This window comes from Sceloporus occidentalis, unplaced genomic scaffold, assembly GCF_023333645.1.
Source record: "Sceloporus occidentalis isolate IW3139 unplaced genomic scaffold, rSceOcc1.0.p SCAF_1, whole genome shotgun sequence".
Lineage (NCBI taxonomy): Eukaryota > Metazoa > Chordata > Lepidosauria > Squamata > Phrynosomatidae > Sceloporus > Sceloporus occidentalis.
In genome coordinates, this window is record NW_028316981.1 from 265,830,530 (window position 1) to 265,856,435 (window position 25,906).

The 25,906-nt window shown below is 37.1% G+C and overlaps 1 protein-coding gene across 13 annotated transcripts in view; it reads left to right on the forward strand.

Moving 5' to 3' along the window:
• KIAA0825 (KIAA0825 ortholog) overlaps positions 1 to 25,906 on the forward strand; it is a 258,455-nt gene that overhangs the window by 99,115 nt on the left and 133,434 nt on the right. For 10 of the 13 annotated variants that reach the window (XR_016277504.1, XM_089493054.1, XM_089493079.1 and 7 more), the window contains 6 exons: positions 848 to 961; positions 10,821 to 10,960; positions 13,037 to 13,225; positions 16,485 to 16,718; positions 19,193 to 19,601; positions 24,048 to 24,207. Coding sequence is in view for 12 of the 13 variants with exons in the window: in XM_089493054.1 (XP_089349180.1) it covers positions 848 to 961; positions 10,821 to 10,960; positions 13,037 to 13,225; positions 16,485 to 16,718; positions 19,193 to 19,601; positions 24,048 to 24,207 (1,246 nt within the window). In the remaining variant the exon portion in view is untranslated. Of the gene's footprint in view, positions 1 to 847; positions 962 to 10,820; positions 10,961 to 13,036; positions 13,226 to 16,484; positions 16,719 to 19,192; positions 19,602 to 21,414; positions 21,504 to 24,047; positions 24,208 to 25,906 lie in introns of those variants that run through there. The other 3 variants (XM_089493091.1, XM_089493100.1, XM_089493127.1) reach the window with 3 other exon arrangements.

The following is a 25,906-nucleotide window of genomic DNA, read 5'->3' on the forward strand; positions in this document are numbered from 1 at the left end:
GTGCTAGGCCTTTGATCTGTCATGACCAGTTTTGCAACTTACCTTTAAAATGTTGGAAGGTCATTGAAATATGTAGAAAAATATAATAATATATAGATAGGATTTTAATTCAGAGCAAAATTGAATTTTATATTGCACTTTTCTTTGGATTTGAAGAATTGCATGTAAAGTTGTGCTTGTGCACCCAGAGTTTCTTATGTTTTGACTGTATAGGGATATAGGCGGGATACATACCGCCATTTAGTACGTATAGAATACGTACTAGGGTTAGGAAGGGGCGGTGCTTCCGCACCCCCCTAACCCTAGTACGTATCCTATACGTACAAGATGGCGGCGCCCCTTCCACATGGGCGCCGCCTTCTTGACGTATTGGACGCTGAGCGTCCGTACGTGTCGCGGGCGTTGTGGCGTAGCGAGTGTGCCCCTGGCGCCTCGCTATGTCGCAAACGCGACTCAAGAAGAAGCTCCATTTTGGAGCTTCTTTTTCGCTCCGCGCGGGAGTCGCACCATATGGAGGCTCCGGCTCCCCCGCGGACTAACCGGCGGCGGCGGCAGACCGCCGCAAAGCGGCGGTTTGTATCCCGCCACTGTCTACAAAAGAAAACCCTGTTGCTTGCGGGAGGAGGGGGGTGTTTTTGTAATGATGTGTGAAATGCAGCAGAAAGCTCCAGTGGGAATAAATAATGTGGAAATCTCCTGTACAAGCTGATAATAGGAGTTATTTGGTAGTTATTTGGATTCAATCCAGTAAATTGTTTTCTGTGTCTGATGATACATAAACATTGTAATCCATTTTTTACCTAATCCATTACCTAATCTATTATTCTGGAATATTTGTGTTTTTCAGGATGTTTCAGAGTAACTGCAGTGATACCTTGCCCTCAGAGTTTTTAGAGCCAATAGTTTACCAACCATTGTTCTGGATATCTGGCATAATAGAATTTTGCTCTTCTTTATTGAAGTGAGTACCTTTAAGTCAGAATATACATTAAAATTTAAATATAATCTATTTCAGTGTTCCATATCAATATCTTTTCTGACAAAGAATTATAATAACTATTCATTTTAAACTGTTTGAAGACATTTTATCACTATAATTTTCTGCAGCAGTCAGTGCAGACTTGACATGTGTTTTTCTATCATGCTGAAGATATCAGGAACATTCCCTTATTCAGACATTTTGTGGAACAATTTTCCGCTGTACTTCTTTTCACTGGGTAACTAATGGTTAGCAACAACAACAACAACAACAACAATGTTTATTGATTAGTCAGCTGACCATATCAACAATAAAATAAAATAAAATACAAAATACCAAAATGCATACACAGATAAAACATAATCACTATCCAAAAACTCATAAAAATTAACTAGATAAATTAAAACACATGAAACTTAAATAAATAGTAAATTTGATAAAAATAGATTGCAAGCTAAAACAGGGGGAGTGAGGTAACGAATATAAAAAAATTAATTTGGAGTATTTAAATAAGCTCATCACCATGGCAGGAGACTCCGTTTTATGTGATAAATACATCTCTCAGGTGAGCAGCTTTTGTAATAAATATTACAGTGCAGTGTACTAAGTGTAAATTCTCCCCAGAAAAGAAATAGGACAGTTTAACAATTGGATCCCAGTTGGTCATTTTAACCAAAAATGGTTGTAAGTAGTGGGATCTCTCCTTGGCATATATAAACAGTCAAACAAGATATGCACAGTGTCCTCTACAACTGGAGCACCACAGATGTTCTTTCGTGGTAGGGTATTTTTTGAAACCGTCCTGTTCTCACCATAGAGTTCAGTTGCTCTAGCTCTGGTGAAAGCTCTTCTCTGGCGGTCTGGACCCGCCCCTTTCCCAGGAGGATTGAGGCCAGGGCAGCCATACCGGCAGCCCAGAGGCTCCAATCTGGCACTTCTCCAGGCCACGGAGAAGTGCCAAAATGCCTCTTCCCCATAGCCTGGAAAAGGGGTGTCCTTGGGGCTTCATGCCCCTGGATATCCCAGGAGCCAGAGCCATGGGAGAAAGAAGCCGCTTGGCCCCTTTCTCTCTGGTGTCATTCCCGCAGCTGTTTGGTGGCTGTGAGAACGAGGTGCGTGCCCAGAAGGAGCTCCATTTTGAAGCTCCTTCCCATGCCATGCCCAGGCTGCCGTAAGTGGCCTGGGACGGTGCGAAGATGTCATGCACGTGCCACACCGTTTGGACACGGTGTGCGCATGACATCATCATGGTGACCCCCGGCCACCATGATGATGCCCTTGTCACGTGTTAAGGTATTTCTCTAAACCAAATAATCTTTTATTTTTGTCCAACCAATTTAGAGACTTGAAACCGGCCTGCAAGGCTATGTCTGTTTGGGCACTGATATCCAAAATTCTTTATTTTAATGTTTCCTGAGCTGTATGACCAGCGGAAAGTAGATAAGGAGGAGAGAAGCCTAGCTGTTACATTAGTTGGAATAATTGACATACCCAAAAGTTTGGTCGCCCAATAGCTAGCTGTTCTTCTAAGCAGTTTAGGGAGTCTCCCTGAGTCCATTTTGAAGATCCTTAGCCAGTAATTAAAGACTTTTATCATAACCTGGCACTAGATAGAATGGGCCCCAAGTTCTGCTCTCACTGCTTGGGCCAGAGTGTTCTTATCTGGTCCAAGTATCCTCCTTAGGAAGCAGCTCTGTGCCTGCTCCAAAAGGGGTACTTTCATATAGGCATGATTTTAGCCTTATAAACTTTTAAGATAGGGGATAAACTAGTGGAATGGTTGTAATTTATCAATTTGTAAAGTACAGTGGAATTAGCTATAGCTCTCTGTTTATTTCTTCTAAGGTGGTTTGTCCATTTCCCTGTATTTGAGAAGGACAACCCTAAATATAAATAGGAGTTAACTTGCTCAATCGGGACTCCCTCCAGGAACCAATAATATTTTTTGTACCTTTTCCCAAATACCACCACCTTAGACTTATCTTTGTTGATGGCTAAAGAGTTAAGGGAACATTGGCTAGGTTCTGTAAGAGCCGTCTCAAACCCACCTGCGAGCGAGCAATCAGAACCATGTCATCGGCATAGAGAAGGACATTAAGAAATGTATTGCCTATCTTTGGTGTGTGGACTGTTGTTGGTAAAGAAAACCTGGGATGTCATGGACATATAAATTAAATAAAGTAGGGGCCAAAATACATCCCTGTCTAACTCCTTTATGAACGTTGACTTTCTTAGACAGCGCACCGCTAGCTCAGATATGCACTTTAAGGCAGGTATCTGAGTGAAGAGCAGATAAAGGAGTCTTGGCTCCATATCCAATTCTGCCAGTTTGGACCAGAGGATATCTCTGTTAATTGTGTCTAATGTGGAGTACACACCACCAGAAAGAGACGCCTCGCCGGCACCTCTCCTTACTCCGCAGGAGCGCCGCAGCAACCAAATTGTGCAGTGCTCCTGTGGAGCAAACAAGGAGCGCCTGGAAGCAGCTCCTCTTTGCGGCGTTGCTGCAATGCCACGAAGTGTGAGAGGCGTTGCGATGATGCAACAGCTGCGCCGCCCCATCTGGAAGCGGAGCAGCTGCGACGTCACCGTTACGTGCCGTGTCTGGTGGCCGCACCGCAGTTGCAGTGCCCTCGTCATGTGCAAGGGCTGCCAGGCATGTGGGCACTCCACCAACCAGGCAACCCTCACATGTGATGAGGACCCCACAAAGGCCCGTCTGTTCCGGTTCAAATGCTGCTCTGAGATCAATAAACGCTATAAATTTTTTTTTCTTCAGACATATACTTTGTTATTAGATGGTGCAAAGTAAAACAATTCTCCATGGTGCATCTGCCTGATCTAAATCCCACTTGTTCTTCCACTAATAAGTTTTTATCAGCAATCCATTCCTCAATTTTGCCTAATAGGTGTTTTTTATACATTTTGGCCACAATGTCAATAAGGCTTATGGGTCTGGTTTTTAGGGTCCCCTTTGTTCCTTTTTTTATATATGGGAACAATGATGGAAAGTTTCCAACCAGAAGGGAAATGTCCTGTGTTGTTAATAAAGGTGAACAGATCAGCCAGAACAGGAGCCCACCAATCTGTGCAAGTTTTAAAAATTTCTGGTAGAAGTAAATCTTCACCTGGTGCTTTATTTGGTTTCAAGGACTGTATGATATTTTTAGTTTCAACCACTGTAACTAGAGACCACGAAGGGAACTCTGCTAAAGATAAGTGGTCATTTGTTGAATCAACTGTAAGTCCTTGATTGGGTTCTCGAAATAGGCTTGAGAAGAAGTCCTCCCAAACTAAGGCTGGAATGGGGGCATCTGGTTAACAGAAACAAGGGCAGGGCTTTTTAAAGCTAGTTTATGAACTCTATTTATTATATAAGGCTGGTGTTAAGATTTTAGCTCAGATAAGGAGAAATTTGTATCACAAAGCCTAGTCCTCTTATTGAAGGCAGAGAAATGTGCACAATTTGGGCTAAATCCAATGGCTAAACCAAGCTACTGTAGATCTACTGAATCAATGATGTTCATATAGTGTTGAATAGCCATTCAGCAGATAATTCGGTGGGCCTACTACAGTTGGGAATAGCAATTGAATTTAGGCCTACAATTGGATTTAGGCCTATCCCTGGGCTGGAATAACCTACCAACAGCAGAGTTATCTTGTGGCACCTTTGAGACTAACTGAAAGAAAGAAGATGGCTATATTGCTTCTAAATACTAACATGGGTATATGTTTGAGTATTGCCAACAGCAGCCCATGTAATGGCGAATTTCTGACTGGACTACTGTAATGTGCTCTACCTGTAGATGTCCTTAAACAAGATGTGGAAGCTACAGCTGGTACAAAGCAAAACTTAGTAGTGAGATTGCTCATTAGAGTAACATATAGAAACCACTGAACATGATTCTTAAAGGAATTGCACTAACAATCAAATAGACTTCTGATTAGATTTCAAAATGTTAGTGATAACTCTGAAAGCCCTAAAAAGCTTGTGACCTTGGTAACTTGAGGAGCTTCTCTACCTATATACAGTAAATCTGTCTGAGGACAGAAGAGGTCTACTAGGGGACTCTCCTCTGTCTTCCAAAGGAGGAAATGGCCTCCTCTATTGGTATCCAGTTTGTTGAATGACACCCCCTTGTAGGCCTGATTTGGTACAAACATCGGCTTCAATTCTGTTATTGAAACATGGCTTTTTATCATAACCATTGGGGCCCAGTGGATTTCTTAAAAAATATTATTATCATTTTAAATTGTACAATGTTTTCAATTGAAACTGTTTTTACTGGTATGATCGCCTGAAAGCCCATGATATCGGGCAGGATATCAATATTTTAATTAAGTAATAATTGTCAAATAATATTTATTAACTTCTAATATTTTAGGAGCTAGTATATTAGCTCCTATACTGGCTCCTAAATAATTCAAAATCGTTTTTAGAAAGATAGTAGTTCTGTTAGGTAGTGCTAAAGATTGGGTAGCTATTTGTTACAAAATAAATCATTTTGTTTTAAAAAATAATAATTAACTATGGTCATGTTATCTTTTATTCATAAAGTGTGTAATTCTTGGTAATAATGAAACTTGGTACAAGGTTTTGGAGTTGAGAGAAATGCATGATTTGTTTCTGAAAAAGTAGTAACTTTGACAGTTGGAGAGACAGCATAATTCTACAAATCTTAAACTTTACATTCTTTGGTTCTTTCATATTTTTAGAACATGGAGTGTTTAGAAGCAAGCAAACACATAATTTTCTTGCTGTTTCAGTAAGTGTAATGACAATTTACATATGAGACATATGCTATCATCTGTACTGTCATTTCTCTTCTAACTTTGTACCAAAAGGCCGCCTACGCTTCCCCCATTTTTTTTACAACCTTTTTATGTCCCCACAGCATTTGTATCTTTCTATCACCACCTTGTCCCTTGGTGGTATTTGTAAAAGAGTGCTATAATTTCTCATGCCTTTTAAATAAGTGTACAATATGTGTGTAAATGTTTAGTTTCTGCTATATTAAATTCCTGCGGCTCTGATAATCTTTCATGATTATGTTTCTCACCATCCTGAAACAGTTTTTAATAATGAGTAACAGTGCACTTGAAAGAGTTTGCTAAGACCCAATGTGTTTTGAGTCAGACAACTCTTCTTCAGGGTTACTTAAGGGAATTCAGTTTACTGAAACAAATACAATTTGCTATCACTTTCAAGCCAATTACAGAAACAAGCATGTCTTTAAAATACTAACATTACTTATGAGTCAATACCAGGGAGCAGTATGGCAAAGCCTAAAGAGTTAGACTTAACTAGACAGCATAAAAGCTGTTTTGACATGAGAAAAATTTGTGAAAATATGATCTTAGGTTACTTAAAAAAGCAACTCATGAGCTAAGATAAAATTTAATACAGAATATGTAACATTTTCTGCAAATGCACTCCATCACTTGTAATAGGATACTCATTTAAACATAAATTGAAGAGATTTCCAAACATTATTCTGAGCATCTTGGAGGATGCTCAGCAATATGTCAGTAAATGTATTAAATATACATTTGCGTTGGGCTAATTTTGATCTACATGGATCCTACATGCCATTATGCTATAGGCAGTTTAATATCCCACCTACAGCAAAACTTCCAACATTATGCAAACTGGTGTCATTTTGTGCAGTGGGGCTTACCTACTCCCCATTGTGAAGTTCTGTTCCCACAAAACCTATACTTGAGTGTTGTGGAACCATCAGAAATGGCTAAGAAGTGAATATGTAAATTGCCTTCCACAATATTAGGGCCAATGAAAGACTAAAGGAAAAACACAGGCTAAATGGGAGTAAGTTTTTATTGCTTAAAATTTATCTGTTCAGCAATCTGTTCTCTTAAGTTGCTGAAAGTGACTCTGACATGGAAAACTTCGTGGCCAACAAAGGATTTGAATATGGGTCTCTTATTACCAATACTATAACTGGTATACTGGTATGTACTTTGATAGTCTGATATTTGTATTTTACCATTGATATGGTCAGTTGACTAATCAATAAACTTGTTGTTGTTGTTGGTATACCTGGTCTTATGAGAGTTGTATGGGTGGAATTCAAGTCAGTAGAAATGTCTGCAAAAGAAATGAACCTCAAAGAAAATGACTCCAGTTTCTTTTTTTATTTTATATAAATTTTATTGAATTAAAATATCTTCATTTACAAATATATCATCGTCTTAATATCATCAACAATAATCCCTTTTTACAGAGAAAAAAGATAAAAATAACCAAAATAGAAAAAAGAGGGGGGAAAGAAAAAAACTAAAAATTTTTTGTTACTTCCTCCTTCGCTGATCTTCTCCTGTTTTCCCAGTTCTTATTTACTGAACTCTTATATCAATATAGTCCTTTTACCGTTAATCAGAATTTATCTTCTTAACTGTTACACCAACTTTAACATTAACGAGATTATCCAGCATTTCCACTTATCATTCCAAAGTTAAATATTATTCTATAAATATTCTATAAATATAACCTACTACCACTACCATTTAAGCCAGGGGTAGGCAACCTTTTTGAGCCGGGGGCCAGGTCACTGTCCCTCAGACAACTGGGGGGCCGAACTCAAAATGGCGCCCAGAGTGGCACAGAAGCTGCGGCGGGGGCGGCAATCGGCGGCAGGACTGGGCTGGGGCCAGTCCCAAGGCCTCGCCAGGCCGGATCCGGCCCGCGGGCCGTAGGTTGCCGACCCCTGATTTAAGCTTATATGTTATTCAAAACAACTAATGGATATAGATTCAGTAAGTGGATATTAACTACTATCTAAATTTATATTTATATACACAACCTTCCTCCAAACTCATCAAAAACCTTCTTTTCACAAAACTTCTTTCCTTTCCTTTCGCATGTATTCTAACCAGCTTTCCCAATCCTCATCAAATTTTTCTAAAGACTTGTTTTTAATCAGGTATGTTAATTTCTCCATCTCGCACAAATCCATCATTTTCAATTTCCATTACTCTACTGTTGGGCATTCTTCTTTTTTCCAATACTTTGCATATACTGTTCTCGCTGCTATGATTGCAAATAATATAATTTTTTTCATTTTTTCTCTCAATTGAGCTGTTGTTCGTCATATTCAGGAGATACATCTTGGGTTTCGGATCTTCTTTCAAATTAACCACCTTCTTTAATTCTGCATGAATACTGTTCCAAATTTTTTTTGCTTTTGGCACAATCCTACCACATATGCATATAATTCCCTATATCTCTTTGACACTTCCAACATAAATGACTCCAGTTTCAAAATAAAAACTTAAAATATTATAACAATATATGTATTATGTATTATGTTCTGTAAGTGTTAATTCTATTAATTCTTTAGTTTTAAGGTATATTGTATGTTTCTGATAAAAACCTTTTATGTATAGTGTGCTACATACATACCTTAATACGAATTCTGAAAGGTTTTCTTTTCAGAGATTTCCATTTACAAAGGATCAGGAGTTGGATTGGACAGTACAAAAATAGAAGTGTTGGTATCAGAGGTTTAGCATACCAGCTCCCTAGCCCTGTTTGTTACATGCAGTGTTTCCAGTTAGATGCACATAAGAAATTATCTGATTGCTCTTAGGTTTGTTTTCATCAGCAGGCCAATCTTGCAGAGATTCTAGTATATGTTGTTTTTATGCATGTCACGTCTCCCAGTGGTCGTGGGCTGTCCCCTCTCTGTTCTGTACTCATACGAATAATATAGTTGCAGTTATGGTTATTACTTGATGCATCTTACAAAAGTGGATTCTAGTTCATGAAAGCTTATGGCATGATAAATATGCTGATCTTTATGGTCACACAGGACTCTGTTGTTCATATTTTTCAATCTATATATTTTTTAAAATAATAGCTAGCTTCAAAGTGTGTTCATGTTCATTTAGTGACTAAGTGCCTTGTCTTTCATGTATGGATTAAAGGAGCTAAATTCCTGACTTTAGCTATACCACTGGAATTGCTTTGTTAGTAATTTCCCTCTACTTCCCTGTGCAGCTCAGTGGTACAATGTAAAATTATCCATGCCTTACTGGGGAAAAAATGTGAAGAAAGAGATGAGGTTACCAGTAGCCACTGTGCTGTTTGTGGTGTGCTATGAACTGGCCTCAAGTTATAATAGTTTTTGTGGGTAGATGAAAACAATAGCTTTTTTTTCATTGCAGAACTGAGCATTTACATGTGCCATGTTTTATATATAGTTCACCTTTTGCCTCTTCATGTGGCTAGCCTTGTGTTCACAGCTACATAAGCTTGGAGGATGAGAGAACATATGCTTCTCCATATGTCCAATATAAAACTTTTCAGTACATTTACCAGTGTTAGCATAGTGGCTGCAGGGAATGTCTGTAGTATTCAATTTTCCCTCTGAGTAAATCACATCACTGTACATTTCAATTTGCATGATGCTTTAAGAGCCAAGAATTGGTGAATTCTAGAAGGCAATAACATTCCATCTGGTCAATGATAGCTGAGCTTTTTCTCTAACTAAGTATTCCATCAACTGTGTTAGATACTACTTTAAATATGATTGTTAAAGACCTAACTCTCCAAAGGCCATGTTTTTCTCAGATTTAGAGACTGAATAGAAATGTTGCTTCTAAATTGTACAGTGTTAAATATTCAGTCACTATTCATTTCCTGACTTTCCAAATGACTACAAATATGCAAAGGTTATATAGCAGAAAAATGGAGCAAAGGCATGGGCTGTCTAACAATTAGGCTTTGTACTCAGTATGGGTTGCTGTATTATTGGTGTGTAATACAGAGAGACATACTGAAGGTGTTCTGTGTCTCAGCATGGAACAATAAGCTCAGTGGTCACTGATACTAGTTTATATTTACGTAGCAGTTGCTCTCCAACCAAGAAATAGCAGCATTTAACTAAGGCTTAAAAATTACTACTTTGATAGCCCTGCCCTGCCTATTTCCCCCTCTTTCCTTTGGTCTGCAAGAAAAATTTGACCAAAAGAAAAATCTATAGCAAATTTCACCTATGTAAGCCTCATTGGGCTAATGATTTTAGATTGTAAGCCTGGGGGCAGGGAACTGTCTAATTAAATAATTGTAAGCCCCTGAAGAGCGGGGTATAAATACCATAATAAATAAATAAAAATGGCAGTTTATCTAATTTCAGCAATGGGAAGAATTTTCCAGTAGAATGTGGCTCCACATAATATATATTGCAGAATCTAAGTAAAGATAGGCTATTCTTGAATATTCTCCATGATAAACTATTTGTCCAAACATATTTGGCAATATCGCACAGTAATTTTTTGCTAAATAGTAGTACATTTTCCAGTGTTGACCTTAACTACAATGGACTTTGCTGTTTGTATCACTTTATAAGACTGTAACTGTTTATAAGACTTTATAAGTGTTTATAAGTCTTATAAATGTGATCTAATTACAGTGTGACTTCACTTCATAGATCCAATTTCAAATATTTTATAACATCATTCTAAACAATTAAATGTAATACTGAAGTAAAATATAATGCCTCAGATTTATTCAGGCATTAAAAATAATTTTTGCCTCATGAAACAAGAGCATACATGGTCCCAATGAAAGAGATAAGTGAGGTTATTTTGTATCAGTTATAAATTTGGCAGTCTATCAAATGTTAATTTGCTTTTAGCTAGTTGAGATTAAACATAATTCCTTCCCTCAGTAGCCTTAAAGTAAGCAACCATGAAAGCATTTCCAGAGGACTCTGGAAGGAATTGACATTTAAAAGAGTTAGCATTACATTTGCACTTTAAGGCTATTAATTTCATAGATAAATTAAGTACATTATTCTATCTTTATCTCACATTTTGAAAGGACTCAACCAGCTAAAGAAATGGCAGCTCAGGGTCAACTGAAACTGCTCTTATCCCAACCATATTGTAATTGGAACCTACTTTTGGAAACATTGCTACATCATGATTGTCTCTTGCTGAAAATTTTACTGAGAAGTTCCAGTAAGTATTGATGATATCTATAGTTGTAATAATATAGCTGTAGAAATACAAGTACCTTATTCAGTCTTACCACATTTTTTCACTACTTAAATATTAACAGAAGATACATGGGCATCACATTACACAATTAACGTTAGCACATCTACTGTATTAAAGTTGCACTTCATTTTTTGTGAGATTGTTTCACTTGTGAATATGTTCATTTTGATTGTGGATAATGTATTGGTAAAATAGACTAGTATAATCGGTGCCTCTCTCTTGCCCACGTAGCCTGATTAAGAGTTCTCTGGAAACACTTAGCAGCATTTTTGTTGGTCTGAATAAAGGTATTGCTTTTCTGTGGATTTTTTCATGGGCCAGTACACCTATCTTTTAGTGATATAATCTGTTTTTAAGAAGAAATCAATGGTATATAAATGATGTACTCTTATTTTGACATGAGTGTTTTCAAAACAAATGTATTTCAGATCTGGTGAACATGATCAGAAGTTTTATTCGAGTGCATTCAGATCAAATTCCAAACCATGTCTGAGGCAATATCTATTTACAAACTACATTTTGAAATATTTTGCCAGGTATCTAGACATAGTTTGAAACTGGCTTGCAAACTACAGTTTGTAATAATCACAGTTTGATACTACAGCTTATTTCACAATCATTTGTCAAATCACAATTTAAGCCACTACTTTGCCTCACAAGGCTACTGCACCATGTGGTCATATGGAATACAGCACAATACAGAGTGTTTAAAAATAAAATAAAACAGTGGTTTATCTGTTACACATTTGGAAGCTTATACTATAATATGAGTTTTACATCTGTCATGGTTTGGCCTGATGAAAGAACAGAGCGTAATCCTATGGGTAATGTAAAGGCTATGTTTATTCATTAATATTACAGTAATGAACAAGTAATGTGACCCTGAAAAAAAATCATTAAAAATCTTTTGTGTGTTAGATTGGAATTTATGTTTAGGTAGTGAATACAATGCTCAGTATATTTATCAAAATGTTACCAACAATAATTTGACTATATATACTGTTTACTATCATTATATTATATTAATAATGTATTTCTATAATTTTTGCTTAGCAATTTCACCTTGGTTTTATTAGTTCATGTGTGATTTAGTCTGTCATTTCTAAGTGGTCTGACATTTTTCAGAAAAGCAGCACTGTTCAACTTCTCTCATGTTTCTTATTGAATGTTGCAAAGTACTCATTTACCTATTCAGTTGCATGTCATCTTTTACAAAGACTGACAAATGTTTGATGAAGATCATATTCTTACACTGCCATTATCCTACATGAAATTTTACTAGCTTGTTCAATTATCACAAGGATGAAGTGACAGAATTTATTAATCTATGACTGACCATTCTACAGAGCTTCGGCAAAATGTACAGCAGAGTGTCTTAGTTAATAGTTTTACTGACAAACAGAAGGAAAAGGAGAAGCAGAAATAGAAATAGAAAAGGAAAGTGTTGCCATGCTTGTTTGGTGACACACCTCAAGTCCCCAAGTCTGCACTGCTAGATGTCCCATTGTTCTTTTAGCAGCAAATGGGCCTTCAAGACTGGCATTTCCCCATCCCAGGACTGGCACAAAGTAAAGCTCCCACATATTTGGATTATAGATCATGGCAGGGTTGGCTTTCTAGAAGTTTCAAGGTGACACTAGTGCTTCCTACTTCTTCCCCCCCACCCAAGACTGAAAGCTGCGGAAATTTTCTGCTCTCAGAGAGAAAACGTCTTAACACTTTATCTCATACTAGCTGTATCGCTGTTTGCTGTCATATCTAAGCTCTCCTTACAAGGTACATGAAACTAAAGGTAAGTAGTACCTAAAGCTGTAAACCAGTTAAATGTGGGATTTAAAGCAAGCTATCACATATACATGTAGTTTATTCATGTTATGAATGAAAATTTGAAATAAATTTTGAGGAGAATGGAGAGATGCAACAACATTTTATTACAGGTCTACTTGTGTGTGTTTCCATCATTCATTAATATTACTCTCTTTTACTCAGACAACTGAAAGATGCTTCCTTTCTTTCTTCCTTCCTTTTCCCCTCAAGAATCTGAATTGCCTGAAGGTGGAGAGCAGAAGACTTGTGTAGACATAAATTATAGCAAAAAACCTAGTTTAACTGAAGCAATCTTTACAGTCCTATCCTACTGTACCTTATCTCCCAGATCTCTTGGTAGTGTTCTTCAGAACTTCATGGAAAAAGAACAGATGTGGGAATATTTATGCAATATATCAGGTATGAAAAAAATGTGACAAAATTTATTCTGCGTATGAAGTGTTTAATTTTCTTAATTTTTCAGAGCTTTGGAATATATCGTTAATTAATTACTTGATTTAGTTATCAACTCATTAGTCTTTCCTACCAATGTGGTTTACCTCACTAGATTGTCTGATCAACACTTAGGGGTGAAACAGACTGCCCAAAAAGGGTAGATTGGGGCCGCCCTGGAATTGTTCACCCTGGAGCTGCAGCAAACAGATGCACACAGCCCAAATCCACCCCAGAGCTGGCGCAATTAAGAGCTGAAAAGATCTGCTCCTTTTTGGTCTGGTAAAGGTGTGCTTTAGCCAGCCAGGACACAACCCCAGGGCAGCTTCCATATACTCCATGGTGTGAAAACACCATGCCACTGAAACAGCTTAACTAGTCTGTGTCTGGTTGGCTGGGTGTCTTTGGGGCATGAGTCGTCATAGTGCCACATCCCCAAGCCACCCGGAAGCTGACTTTTCCAGGCCATCTGTTCACCCCTTAGATAATCTTATGCTTTAAAAAGTTAGTTTGTTTTTTGAATGTTGAAATTAGAATGGGTGGCTCATCCTCTGGCAGATTCAGTAAAATAAGAAGGCCTAAAGAGAGGAAGGATTAGGACTGGAAGAAATGCATGACATGGAGCTTTTGCTTATTAGCATAACCCAACAAAAGTTGGGAAACAATTGAAGTGGTAGTACTGGGGATGATTTGAACAAGAATGTGAAGAAAGAAAACAGTGAATTCTGGTACTAAATGGAATGGAGTGGGGCAGAGACTGATTGTCTTCTTACTCTTCAAGAAGCCATGGTCCTTACAGGACATCAGTCCCTTTCGGCCTGAAAGGTTGGCACTCTACCCCATCTATTACTCTTTATGTCTTTCCAAGCACTGTGGTATTCTCCTCTACCCATTTTATTCAGATTTCTAATGTATATTATTGTGTATTGTACAATCTTTATGGTATTATAAGGTTGGACCAGATGACAAGGGCCATGTAGTCCAATCCTGTGCCATGTAGGAATGCACAACCCACAGATGGCCAATCCATCCAACTTTTATTTTATATACAATATTGTATAATATTGTTCCATATACAATCGTGTACATTGTAATTTGGGGTGGACTGCAGTTTACCTACATAAATCCATGCCCTCTCCATTTCCACTTTGAAAGCCAATCTTTTGGAACCTCTTTGTAATCCTTTAGTGTTACTATTGCTCACATATTGCTACATACTTGAATGATTGAGTGGAAAGATTTCTTTTTCAGCTATATGATTCTTTTGCCATCGTATTAATAGCTTCAACCTTATGGAACTCTCTTGGTTTTCCCGTTTTTGCTTTTCTCACTCTGTTCTTTTCCCACCCCTCCTATTCTACTTTTGATCCATTCCTTTCTTAAGTAGTTCACTGAGTAGTTTGGAAAGGCTGGTCTTGGAGTCAAAAGATACAGATAGCTAAATTCACATAATCCCATCCCTCCATTTGTCTTTTTTTTTTAAAGGCACTTCAAAAGTAAGTTCCATTGAATTACAGTAAATGGCCAATACTTGGGCTATACCATTAATCTTTGTATGTCATAGCATAAGCTATGGCAAGACAGAGATCATGCAGTTTTTGAATTGGGAAGAATTTTTTTCTGCATATGTTTAGAGGTGCTCAAAACATTTCTGATTAAAAATTCTGGACCCGTGATTCACTAACTAATATTTCTTGTCCAGCCAATTGTTACTACATTTGCAGTGATGTTTGAAGGGCAAGTGTACTGTGTACATGTTGCCAAGTGTGGGAGATAAAAGAAACGAGCTAGTGTACTGTGTACATGTTGCCAAGTGTGGGAGAAAAAAGAAACGAGCTAAAGATCAGTGACAAAATGGATTTTTAAGGGAACTTTAAGATGAGATCCTATGATTTAGGAAATGCTAGTTGTTGCCTGCCTGAACTCCACCAGATATCACTTGTATCAAAGGCTTTGTAGTCCATCTGGAAGGAAGACTCTGTGTTGGAGAAAGGCAGCTTTAAGAGGATAAAGAAAGCAGTTCTGAAGGTGCCAGTAACAAAAAGTGCCCTTGGTGTCAATGGTTATAACCTCCTTGTTTTTCTCTGTAAATTCCATGTGCTTTCAAATAGGTGATTTAAACAACAGGTCAACTAACAGTAATTTAACTAATTGACCAGTTTGAATTATTAGTATTGGTGGTAATGAATTAATTTCTCAATTTCTAATATTTAACCATATCAAATTAATTTTCAAATTATAGTACTAGTTCTGTGTTTAACATTATGTGTAGTTTGACGTCAGGTGCCCCATTCATACAGTTTAGAATTGAAATTTTCTATAACAACAGAGACACAATCCAGTCTACCACTGATATAGTGCCTGTTCCAAAGATACAATATAGCAAATCCCTTTTTTGCCCTCTGTTCACATACAGGAGGTATGGAAATTATGTTACCTTCCAAATGTTGCTGGATGGTAACGTCCTGCATCACTGACTGCTGGCTACAGCTTCTGGAACTTGTAGTCCATCAGCAGGGGCACATTATTTGCATCCCTACACTACAATATGCACAGAGATATATGTATTATACCATTGGTGTGCTCTGGTACAATGTGTGCATGGGCCATTTCAGGTGGGAGAGGAGACATGTGCTATCTCTTATATCTCCATCCAGCTTTCCCTGCTCTTGGTCAAAATTCATAGCACACTAAGTACTAAGTGGAGTGAACTAAGTACCAGCAGTGTTCCTTCCTCCCACCCACAAATCTACAGTTATATATCTTCTTTTAGAACTCTTTCTTTCTGACAGATTCTTACCAGATACCATAAGAAAATGATGATGAGTATAATCTTGTCAATTTTCCCCCAAAAATGTTTCCGAAATATATACAATTTATCTTAAGATTCATAGATCAAAAACAATCATAGGATTTTTTTTAAAGAGGAAAAAGAGAATTAAGCTATTGGGTTTCAGAGAATTAAGGTATTGGGTCAACTTCTAATATAAAAAAGGATGACAAAAATTACTAAAATTATGAAAGTACTTCATTTAGTTTTATAATATTGTCATTGAGAAGCCCATGTTACTTTGGATTCCTACTGTTATAAGTCTCAAACACTGAAAAAGTACAGAAAACATTTTAAAAATGCTATTTAAAATTGTGAAGGTGAATTAACATATCTTAATGTTTGATGATGAACATAATCATGAAGATGGTGACAATGAGAATTTTGTCTCCATAGTTTCTAGTTGTGCTGAATCAGAACCAGAAGTTATCAGATGCTTGAAACTGACTTTGATTAATTCAGTAAAGGGCATAGTGAAGCAGATAATTTCTTTGATGCATTCTTGGGAAGCAACAGAGAACTATGGAACTTATCAGCACAAACAAATTGTTCCTGAAAGTTTGCTGAAGACTGTTCCAAAGGAATGGAATTACACACCTAGAGAAATGAAGAGAAAAGAATCTGGAAAATGTAGGTATTTGTATATATCCTTTTCAAAATAATGATTTCCCCTTTTAAAATCAAAACTAATAATTGGTATGTCTTATTAATAAACATGATAGCAACACAGTTTCTGATATTTTTAGAAGATTGTAATGGAGCTGTTGGTATATTTTAGCACAGGGCTGTCATCATTGTTGTCTTAGGAAGCTATTAAGACAGTGTCTCTAACTATAATGGGTATAGCGTGACTTCTGGTAAAACTACCTCTGAGTATTCCTTGCCTAAGAACACCCTATGAAATACGTGTGTATGTGTGTGTGTGCCTTAAGTCAAGATGTGCATAAAGGCACAAACACAGAGACTAGTAAAGCAAGGTGTCTTTGACTGAAAAAGAGTAGAGTAGCATGGATCTCTGCACAACACAGACTCTGGTGCATAATGTGCCCTGGTCCCACATTTGTTGTATGTGGAATGCAGGGCATCCTGTTTCAAAGTTGGAAAACTGTTTTTTTTTTTTTTTCCTCTCTAAAGGATAGCTTTTCCTAAGTGCACCACTTTTTTTTCTCTCCACAGGAGTGAATGACAGCTATTGAATGACTGTCACTCCCTTAAAGGAGTGAAGTATAGGGGTGTAATCAGGGATGCTTTTGTGATAATTTAAAGCATTGGTCATAGGCCAACACTAGCATTCACTAAACGTTAGACACTGATAATAATTTACAAAGTTTTCTAGAATATCCTGACAACAGCATGACAAGTACACCTGTGCTGTATGTAGGAAGAGAATGTGCTGTTAATGAGAAGGTATTTTCCTCATCTTGTGCTATTTATTTATTTATTTATTTATTTATTTATTCCTCTCCCAAAGAGAGGATTCAAGGTGGCTAACACTAATAATTGAATTAAAAGTAAAGTTTTAAACTATTCAAAACACTTTTTAAAAAAAATGATTTAAAAAATCATTAAAAAATACAGCACCTTGTTGGTGGCAAGCCCTATTCTCAGCAGCTATTGATTTGCCAAAGCATGTCAGCCTTTTTTTTTTAAAGTATTTACTTGCCAGTAGAAAGAAAACAGAGAGTGGAGGAGCCTAGGCTCCTGTTGATTGAGGCTTCAGAGGGACCATCACTGCTTCAACCACAGTATGCCCTCAAATGTATATTGTGGCTAAGGTGTACTAGTAGGTTGATGCTTCGGCCACTGTGGAGCTCCTACTTTAGGGTCCTGATATTCACTGCCTTCATTGCTTACACTTTTATTCAGGTGGGTTACAGACCTCCGAAAAGTGGTGCTCTGCCGCCGCCGCCGGTTGCTGCGTCCGGGAACCACAGCAGCCAAACCGCACAGTTCCCGGATGCAGCGAAGAAGCGCCAAAATGGCGCTTCTTCTTGCGCCCCGGATGGGACGCCGCAAGGCGCTACTCGTGCACTCGCAGCGTCACATCCGGGGTGCAACGTGCAGACACTATGCATCCGATATGTCAAAATGGCGGCACCAGTGTGTATAGGGCGCCGCCATTATTACACCCCCCGTCACGTGCTAGGGGTGAGGCCGGTATGGACGCTAGGTCCTCGGCCAACCCCTAGCACGTGACGGGGGTGCCGCAAAGGCCTGTTTGTAAAGGGCCTCAGTTACATTGGCAATTTTGAGTCTCTGAACATCACTCCTTCTAGGGCATGTGTGCATGTATGTTTGTGGTATACTGGAAGTACAATAAAACCAAGAGAATGCAGTGAACATGCTTTTATATATGCGAAAACAGAGGAGTACTTTATTATCAGTATCAGTTATTTTGTAAATACTTTATTGCATGTATTTTAAAATGTTAGAGAATCAACCTATGCATATATCATATCGAGACTGTAACATTTTAATGTAGTTTGTCCTAGAATTTTAATATGGACGTGTATAATTTGCTGTCTTCCATTTGTTGTTTTTAATTCTTTTTTCCTAATTAGTACTTAAATTATTATTATTATTAGTAGTAGTAGTAGTATTTGTCTATACAACTACTTGTTTAATAGGTTAGACAGAGAGATTAGGCTGGATAAGTCATTACTTGGTGAGATTCACAGATCTGTAAGTCTTTATATCCATATCTTCCCAATCTAAATCAAGTAATCTGTCCACTTCCATAAAACAATTATATCCTGGATCATACATAATTGTTGGTCCATGATGAAAGAACAATTTTGCCCTCCCGTCCACAGTTCTAGTGTAAATTGGATGTAACACTGTCTCATCATGGGAAGAGTCTGTTCATGGGAGTTTTCCTCTCAGGAAAGAATGGGAAAATATGGTAATGGGAACCCTGTGATCACTTTGTACATGCAGAGCAAGCACTTCACTGGTTTCATCTGCAAAACTGCAGCAACAGACAGGTGCAGCAGGGCTATGCGTCTCAGCCACTTTTAACTTTAGACATCAGCATCCAATACTGATAACTGTCTCGTAAAAATTCTTCAATGTTTATCACATATTTTTTTCACTTTTTTTTAAAGGTTTCACAAGGCTTGCCGCTCATGCAGTATCCATTGTAATCAGCAAGTTACCCACAGTGATTGCATGTTTACCTCCCCCGATTAAGTATTTCTTTTTTCTTTCTGAGAAAAAAATGTCAAAGAACTTTATTGAATCCAAAAAGGCTGGTCTTCTTGTCTGGATGTTGATTGTAATCATCTGTCGGATATTTGAGGATGGAAATACCACAGAGCTTTTAATGGGTACAACTCTTAACAGATGGAGCAAAGAAAAGCTCAACTTAGTTCGTATATGTTTGGAAAGCATTATAGGAAAAAAGAAAAGTAGCCCTAAACAAGTGACACACAAGATTATACAGAGTATTGAACAACAAAGACCAAACTGGATTGAAAACCAGTTACTAAAGGCAAGAAAACTGAGTATAGACTGGTAAGGAAAAATGACATTATGTGCTTTGCTTTGCTTTTTTGCAGTCATCACTTCTGTATACAGCATGCTTTAGAATAAAACATTTTGTAGTAAAAATGTTTACTGGAGCAAATACTGTATTCCCACAGGGCTCTGCTTAGTAGCATTAACAGAAAACAAGAAAAAATACTCTTTTCTCTGTGCATCTAACTGTCACTACTATATTCTGCCAATGGATTTTGATATGGAGATTAAATTAAAAAGAAAACAGTCCATACAGAGGGTTTTCTCTGATTAGAAACAAATGAGCACTTGTAATTTCATAAAATAACAGCATATCCAGAGGGAAATTGGGGCATTTCAGAATTGCCAAGAAAAGCATTTTGCTGTTTTCTTTGTGAGAAAAACACACCTTTCCAGATTTTACATTAAGCTCCCAGCTTTTGGAAGATTTCACAAACAGTTGACTGAAAGGAAATGTTTTGTAGCTTTTGGAATTACGAGGATTTTTAAATTGGTAGCATGTAGGATAATTTGCTATTATATTCTTGCTAGTTACAATTATTTATATAGCTTGTTGAATAAATGGTAACAGCAGAAGTTTCTGCCTATTTCATTCCTACTTCATAAAGGCAAACTCATTAATTTTTTGATACTTATAATCTGTACAGGAAGAGTAGTGCTACAAGATTGGGTCATCCATGTAAATGAAAATGCATTAATTCAGTACATTGACTTCTGCTATTTTACTGCTGGAGTATTTGGTTGGCAGGAACTGCATTAAGCTGAAATAGTATCACACAAATGCTCATTGACATTGACCTTCGTAATCTTTATGTTTGCATTTATTACTAATTTGCAAGATCTAATCCAGTGATTAAGAGACTAATACCGAATGCCATTTATGACAGAAGATTTAAGAGAGAAGTGCTATTCTCTCTGACTGTAAATTCAGTTTGTAATATTGGGAGGCATTCTGAAGAAAGAAAAATCTTATCAGAAATATTGGAAGATGCTAAAAGTCAAGATGATGATGACGGTGATGATTTAGCCCAGAAACATACACAAAGATGGCATGGAATTTACTTGTGTATGTGTGTGTGTATATAAAGATTTTTGTCAACATTTTAATAAATGGTACAAACCATGAGCAACATCCAGCAATCTTGCAAACCGACCTCACCTTGTGCAATATGATTTCACCACCTTCCCTGCATATCCTGTCAATTGTGCTCCAAAAGTCTTACCTGTCTTCTAAATCCTTCCAGGGAAGAGTTTCCCAAATATCCAGAGCAGATGTTGGGGGTATATGGAGGGTTTCAAAGGGAAAGGAAGTCAGTTCAAATGGTGCCCGTAGAGATGTAACTACACCAGTTTTTCTGCAATACATTTCATGTTTCAGTTAACAGTATATGCATGTGTCTCTTTAATTAAGACATCCATGTTTTGTATTAGTCATTAAATTGTTGCTAACCATGTCTGAAATCAAGTCTGAAATATGTTTTGACTAATTTTGTATAGTAGCAGTAAGAAATGTTAGAGTGTTGCAATCTTCCTTTTATATTGGTTAAATCCAATATAAAGGACTTAGAGGAACTGTGCTCAAATTTCTTCATTTTGTATATAGTTCTTATTAACTTGGAAAGAGCCTCCTAATGCATTTTGCATTTAACTCAGGAAAGTGAGCTGTATAATTGTAATTAAATATATAAGCCCAACTCCAGTCAGGTTGTCTGTGCTGAAATTAGTGCAAAAAGTTAGTTGCAAATAAGGCAGCCCCCCCAATAATTTCATTAAGCTCTCAGTATGACTTTCTTTGACTTTTTTGTGGCAGTGAAACCCTGTGACAGACACAGTACATGCGCTGAGGAGAATACAGCGAGCAAGTTGGATGTTGTGTTGCACAAAGGGGCAGGATAAAAATTATTATTATTATTATTATTATTATTGGGCAGGAAATAAATTCTATTAAAAAGGATTTGGGGGATTGCTGGCATCTCCAGTCTACTTGTATCATAACCTAGTTCAGTTCTTGGTAGTGGGCAATTTTGTGAACAGGACAAGAAGAATGGTCTTGCTAAATCACACAAATGACCCATCCAGTCCAAGCTTCTGTTAAAACAAGGCAATTGGATATATAAAGCCTGTCAGCAGGATATGTGTGCAACTGTACCCTTTGTCTCATAATGCTCAGGAATGATATACATAGGCATACTGAGTGATGTCTGTGTTTTCAGGTGTTATGAGCAACAGGCCACACATTTTCTTGTGGAGTGGGGTAGAGAGAAGGGACACACGGTTACTTCTTTGTTTTCTGAGATCTGCTGCTATGAAAGCCTGGATCACAGCTCAGAGGAACAAAGATTTGATGAGGAAAGGAGAACTGAACTGAAGTGCAATACAAGAAGGAAAGATTATTTTTCATGTAATCTGCAAATTGGGGGTGGGAAGGGAGTGTCTAGGTATTTAGATACTAGACTCTAAGATAAGTATGAGGTCTTAATGAAATATCTCTCTCTTTAACGAGAGTGCCAAAATCAAGTTGGGATGTTCAGAATTTGAGAAAAGCATTCATCACTCTTTTTTATTTCTTAAATATATGTACTTCACTTTTCTAAAGAAGGGTGGCAAACATGTAAGAAATGCTTTTCTGAACAATTTGTATTATTTCAAACTGAACAATATTTTATGTAGGCTGAGTATAATTTGACAGAATAAGGAAGTTGTCTTCCTGTTCAAAATATTTAATGTATTGTTTTAGTTGAATAAAGTGCCACAATTGATAAATATAGGTCTACTTTTATCTTTATGGAAACAATGAAAAGAAAAGTCTGAGAAAAGTGGCAACTGTCTTCATTGCCTGTCTTATGTATTGACTAAAAGCATTACCATTCATTAAAATAACCTTCACTTTGTTGTTAGTACCCAAGCTATAAACAGTCAGCTAAGATTCTGAAGAACACATAACCCCAAAAGTAAAGAAATCTCTGTCTTTGCAAAGTAATTTGTTGAGTTGAAGATTATTATTTTTCATCATGGTGACCCTGAGTTGCCTGACTGGGTGCATATAAAGATTAAGATGAATGCAGTTATTCCTTGGCTGAGGTCTGCCTCTTTCAGGGCACATTCTCCCTAATGACATGATTGATAGGCAGTCCCAGATCCAGAGAGGAACTCATTAATCACAGCACTGACTGAATCCAATCATCTGCTCCACCTGCACAGTGATGGACAGGAAAGGATACAATTCGGGTGCTGACATGGATATACTCTTTTGTCAGAAGGTCTTAACTTTTTCAATGTCATCGTCTAAGCAGTTTCACATAAAATTCAGTTGTATCACATACACCTTCAAAAAGGTAGCTTTAAGGTATGTGAACATACTTTTTTCTGGAATCCTCAGGTAGCATTTATTATTAGTTAGCACATAAATAAATAGCAATTTGTAGTACCTATCAAATTATTTACTACCAATGGTGTTCTGAAGTTGTATTTTTAACCCGTGTTATTTATTTTGTCCTATGTAGTATTGTAGTAGTCAGACCAGAAAGACAAATAAGAACAAACATAACATTGGCATGGTTAAAATTATGTATTGCAGTTTACAGCTGAAATCTACATTATTAAGGCTGCAGCACTATACCATTTTTATTTAGTATTACACTGTGGCTTACTTCTGAGTAGACATAGGACCACCTTTCACATACTGTTCGTAGCAGTAAAAAAACTAACCTTGTTTTAATTCAGAATATTACATTGTAACCTCTATAATAATTACTGTAAAAGCAAACATGCATTCACAGCCTATCAGTTTCTGGTATGTCTGACATGCCAGTGAAGGTGGCTTGCAATGCTGTCACAAAAGTTGGATGAGACAGTATTAATTTAGATCATAAGGTATTTACAAAAGAAGGTGTTCAAGGAAACATCAGCCTTGCAAATAAAAAAAAGTGTGGAGATACACATTTCTGACTACTCTTTCCCCAATGAATAGAAATATAAAGTTACATGTAAATGGCCTAGCAGAAACCTTTTAAAATATAGGATTTCTAACCTGCGCTTAATATAATGACTACTTCTGTGGCATTTTATTCAGGATTTAAAATATGGCAGATACTGAACTGTTGCCAGAAAAAGAATGCAGTTTTTCAATCCCAGATACTCCTTTTGTCTAATGTTTCTATGTTTTGTTTTCTTTAGGTTAAGGCAATGTTTCATAACAGCATCAGTGGGGAAATACAGGGACATAAGAAAAAAGAAGAAATTATGAGCAGTTGAACTATTTGTAGGCTTAATATTTTCTATCTACATTAAAGGGTTCTTGTAGAAACACATTTTGATAGTTTTATGTATTGCAATGCATATCTATGACTGTAACTGCATTATTCTCCTGGATTAACTCCGTGTATGTGTGTGTAACATTATTCACTTTCTCATTGTGATACTTTTGTTTATTTTCTTTCCAAGTACTGTTACTACTGCAGAAGATGAGAAAAACCTAGAAGAGGAAGCTATTGAGCTTGAATTGACTGAGCAGAAAATAAACATGATGGTCCTGGATATCTGCCACAAACCAGGTGGCAGTGAATACCTGAGGCAAATTTATCACATCATCCAGCTCAATGAGGTAGGGAAACAGCCTTTTTTACCGAGCAATTAGGTGTGTAGTGGCCTGAGGCAGCGTCTGCTGGCAGCTAAGGGTTAGTCAAGGAGGTGATAATGCTTCCTAAAGTCAATAACTAACTCAATATTGCACTGTGTCAGACTGTTCAGTTTAAGCTTTTCTGCATTTATTTATAAAAGGTTACTTTAGATGAAATTATATGCCTTTTATTTATGTGTTTAAACTGTGGCACGCTTCATTGACTTGTTCCTGAGTTCTATTTCATAGACAGTGCAGTAAGTTAGCAGTTAACAGTAAGAAATTAATAGTGTTACAAAATCATTTGTTTTTACTTATTTAAAGAAAACAGAATTAAAAGTAATAACCAAATATCCTCAACCTAAAAAGCAAATTTAAACATAAATTTGTATATATAAATTACATTAGAGTTTTAAAGCCCTATTTTCATCTACCAACTTGTCATCAGTAAAGATTATTTTACCAGTGTAAGAGCAACTGTGTTAATTATTTCGAAACTGCATCTGTAAAACAAGGGTTAGATATAGTGGCTTCCCCTTCTGGACTGCCTTTTGATGCAATTTTGTTTTGGCCCCCCACCCCCAAAATAAATAGAGTTGGTCCTTCTTATAAACAGATTTTTTATACACGGATTCAAGCATACACGGTTTGAAAATGTTCCAAAAAAGTATAAATTTCAAATATCAAACCTTGATTTTCCATTTTTTATAAAGGACACCATTTTGCTATATCATTATATTTAATGGAACTTGAACATACACGGATTTTGTTATACACAGCGATCTTGGAACCAACCCTCAGAGTATAACAAGGGTCCACTGTATATATAAGAAAGCACTCTCAGGGCTGAAGCAGACAGGCCAAAAAGAGTGGCCAGAGACTGCTTCAGCCCTGATTGTTCCAGGACCGCAGCAACCGGATGGCCCGCTCCTGAAGTGGGCTACCAGCATGATCCCAAATGAGCCACTGGCAGTAGTGGCTTTTTGCCATTCCTTTTGCTGGTGGGTTTGGACCACTTTAGGCGGCTTCCAGCTACTCCAGGGTTGTGTGTCATATAAATGCCATGCCCCAAAGAAGTCAGAAGCTGCTCTGTTTGGTCTGTCTGTTTCGAGCTTTAGTCATTGTAATTATGGAGTGACATTGGCCTGACATTACACATACACATACACATATACATAATTTTACAGTTAAGGAATATGAATGAAAGAGCAGGTGTAGTATTTTTCTCAGCCTTGGATTATGTTTACTCTTTGCTTCAGTTCATTTCTTTTGGCAATGTAAAGTCTCGCAAGTGTTAAAACATGGATCCTGGAGTATGAATTAATTTAAATAGTTCTGAGCTCACTGCATTAATTTTTAGAGAAATTGAAGGATGAAAGCTTTCGCCGTCATATAAGTTTACCAGGTCAACCTTGGGCTTGAAATATACTGTATACACAGAAGACAGAAAAGGAGAAAAGACACTGTAAACAATTTTACATGTTATGGATTATAAACACCTAGATACTCAGTAATCCTTCAAGTGTTATCTGAGACCCTGAAACTTTATTTTGGCAAATTTGTTCCCTCTCTAACCCTAGCCCTGTTCCTCTCCAACAATGGATGAGCATTGGCTGTGTAGCTCTAGTGCCAAATCTGTATAAAGTCTTCTTGCATAATGATGTATCCCTGAAACCTTATAATA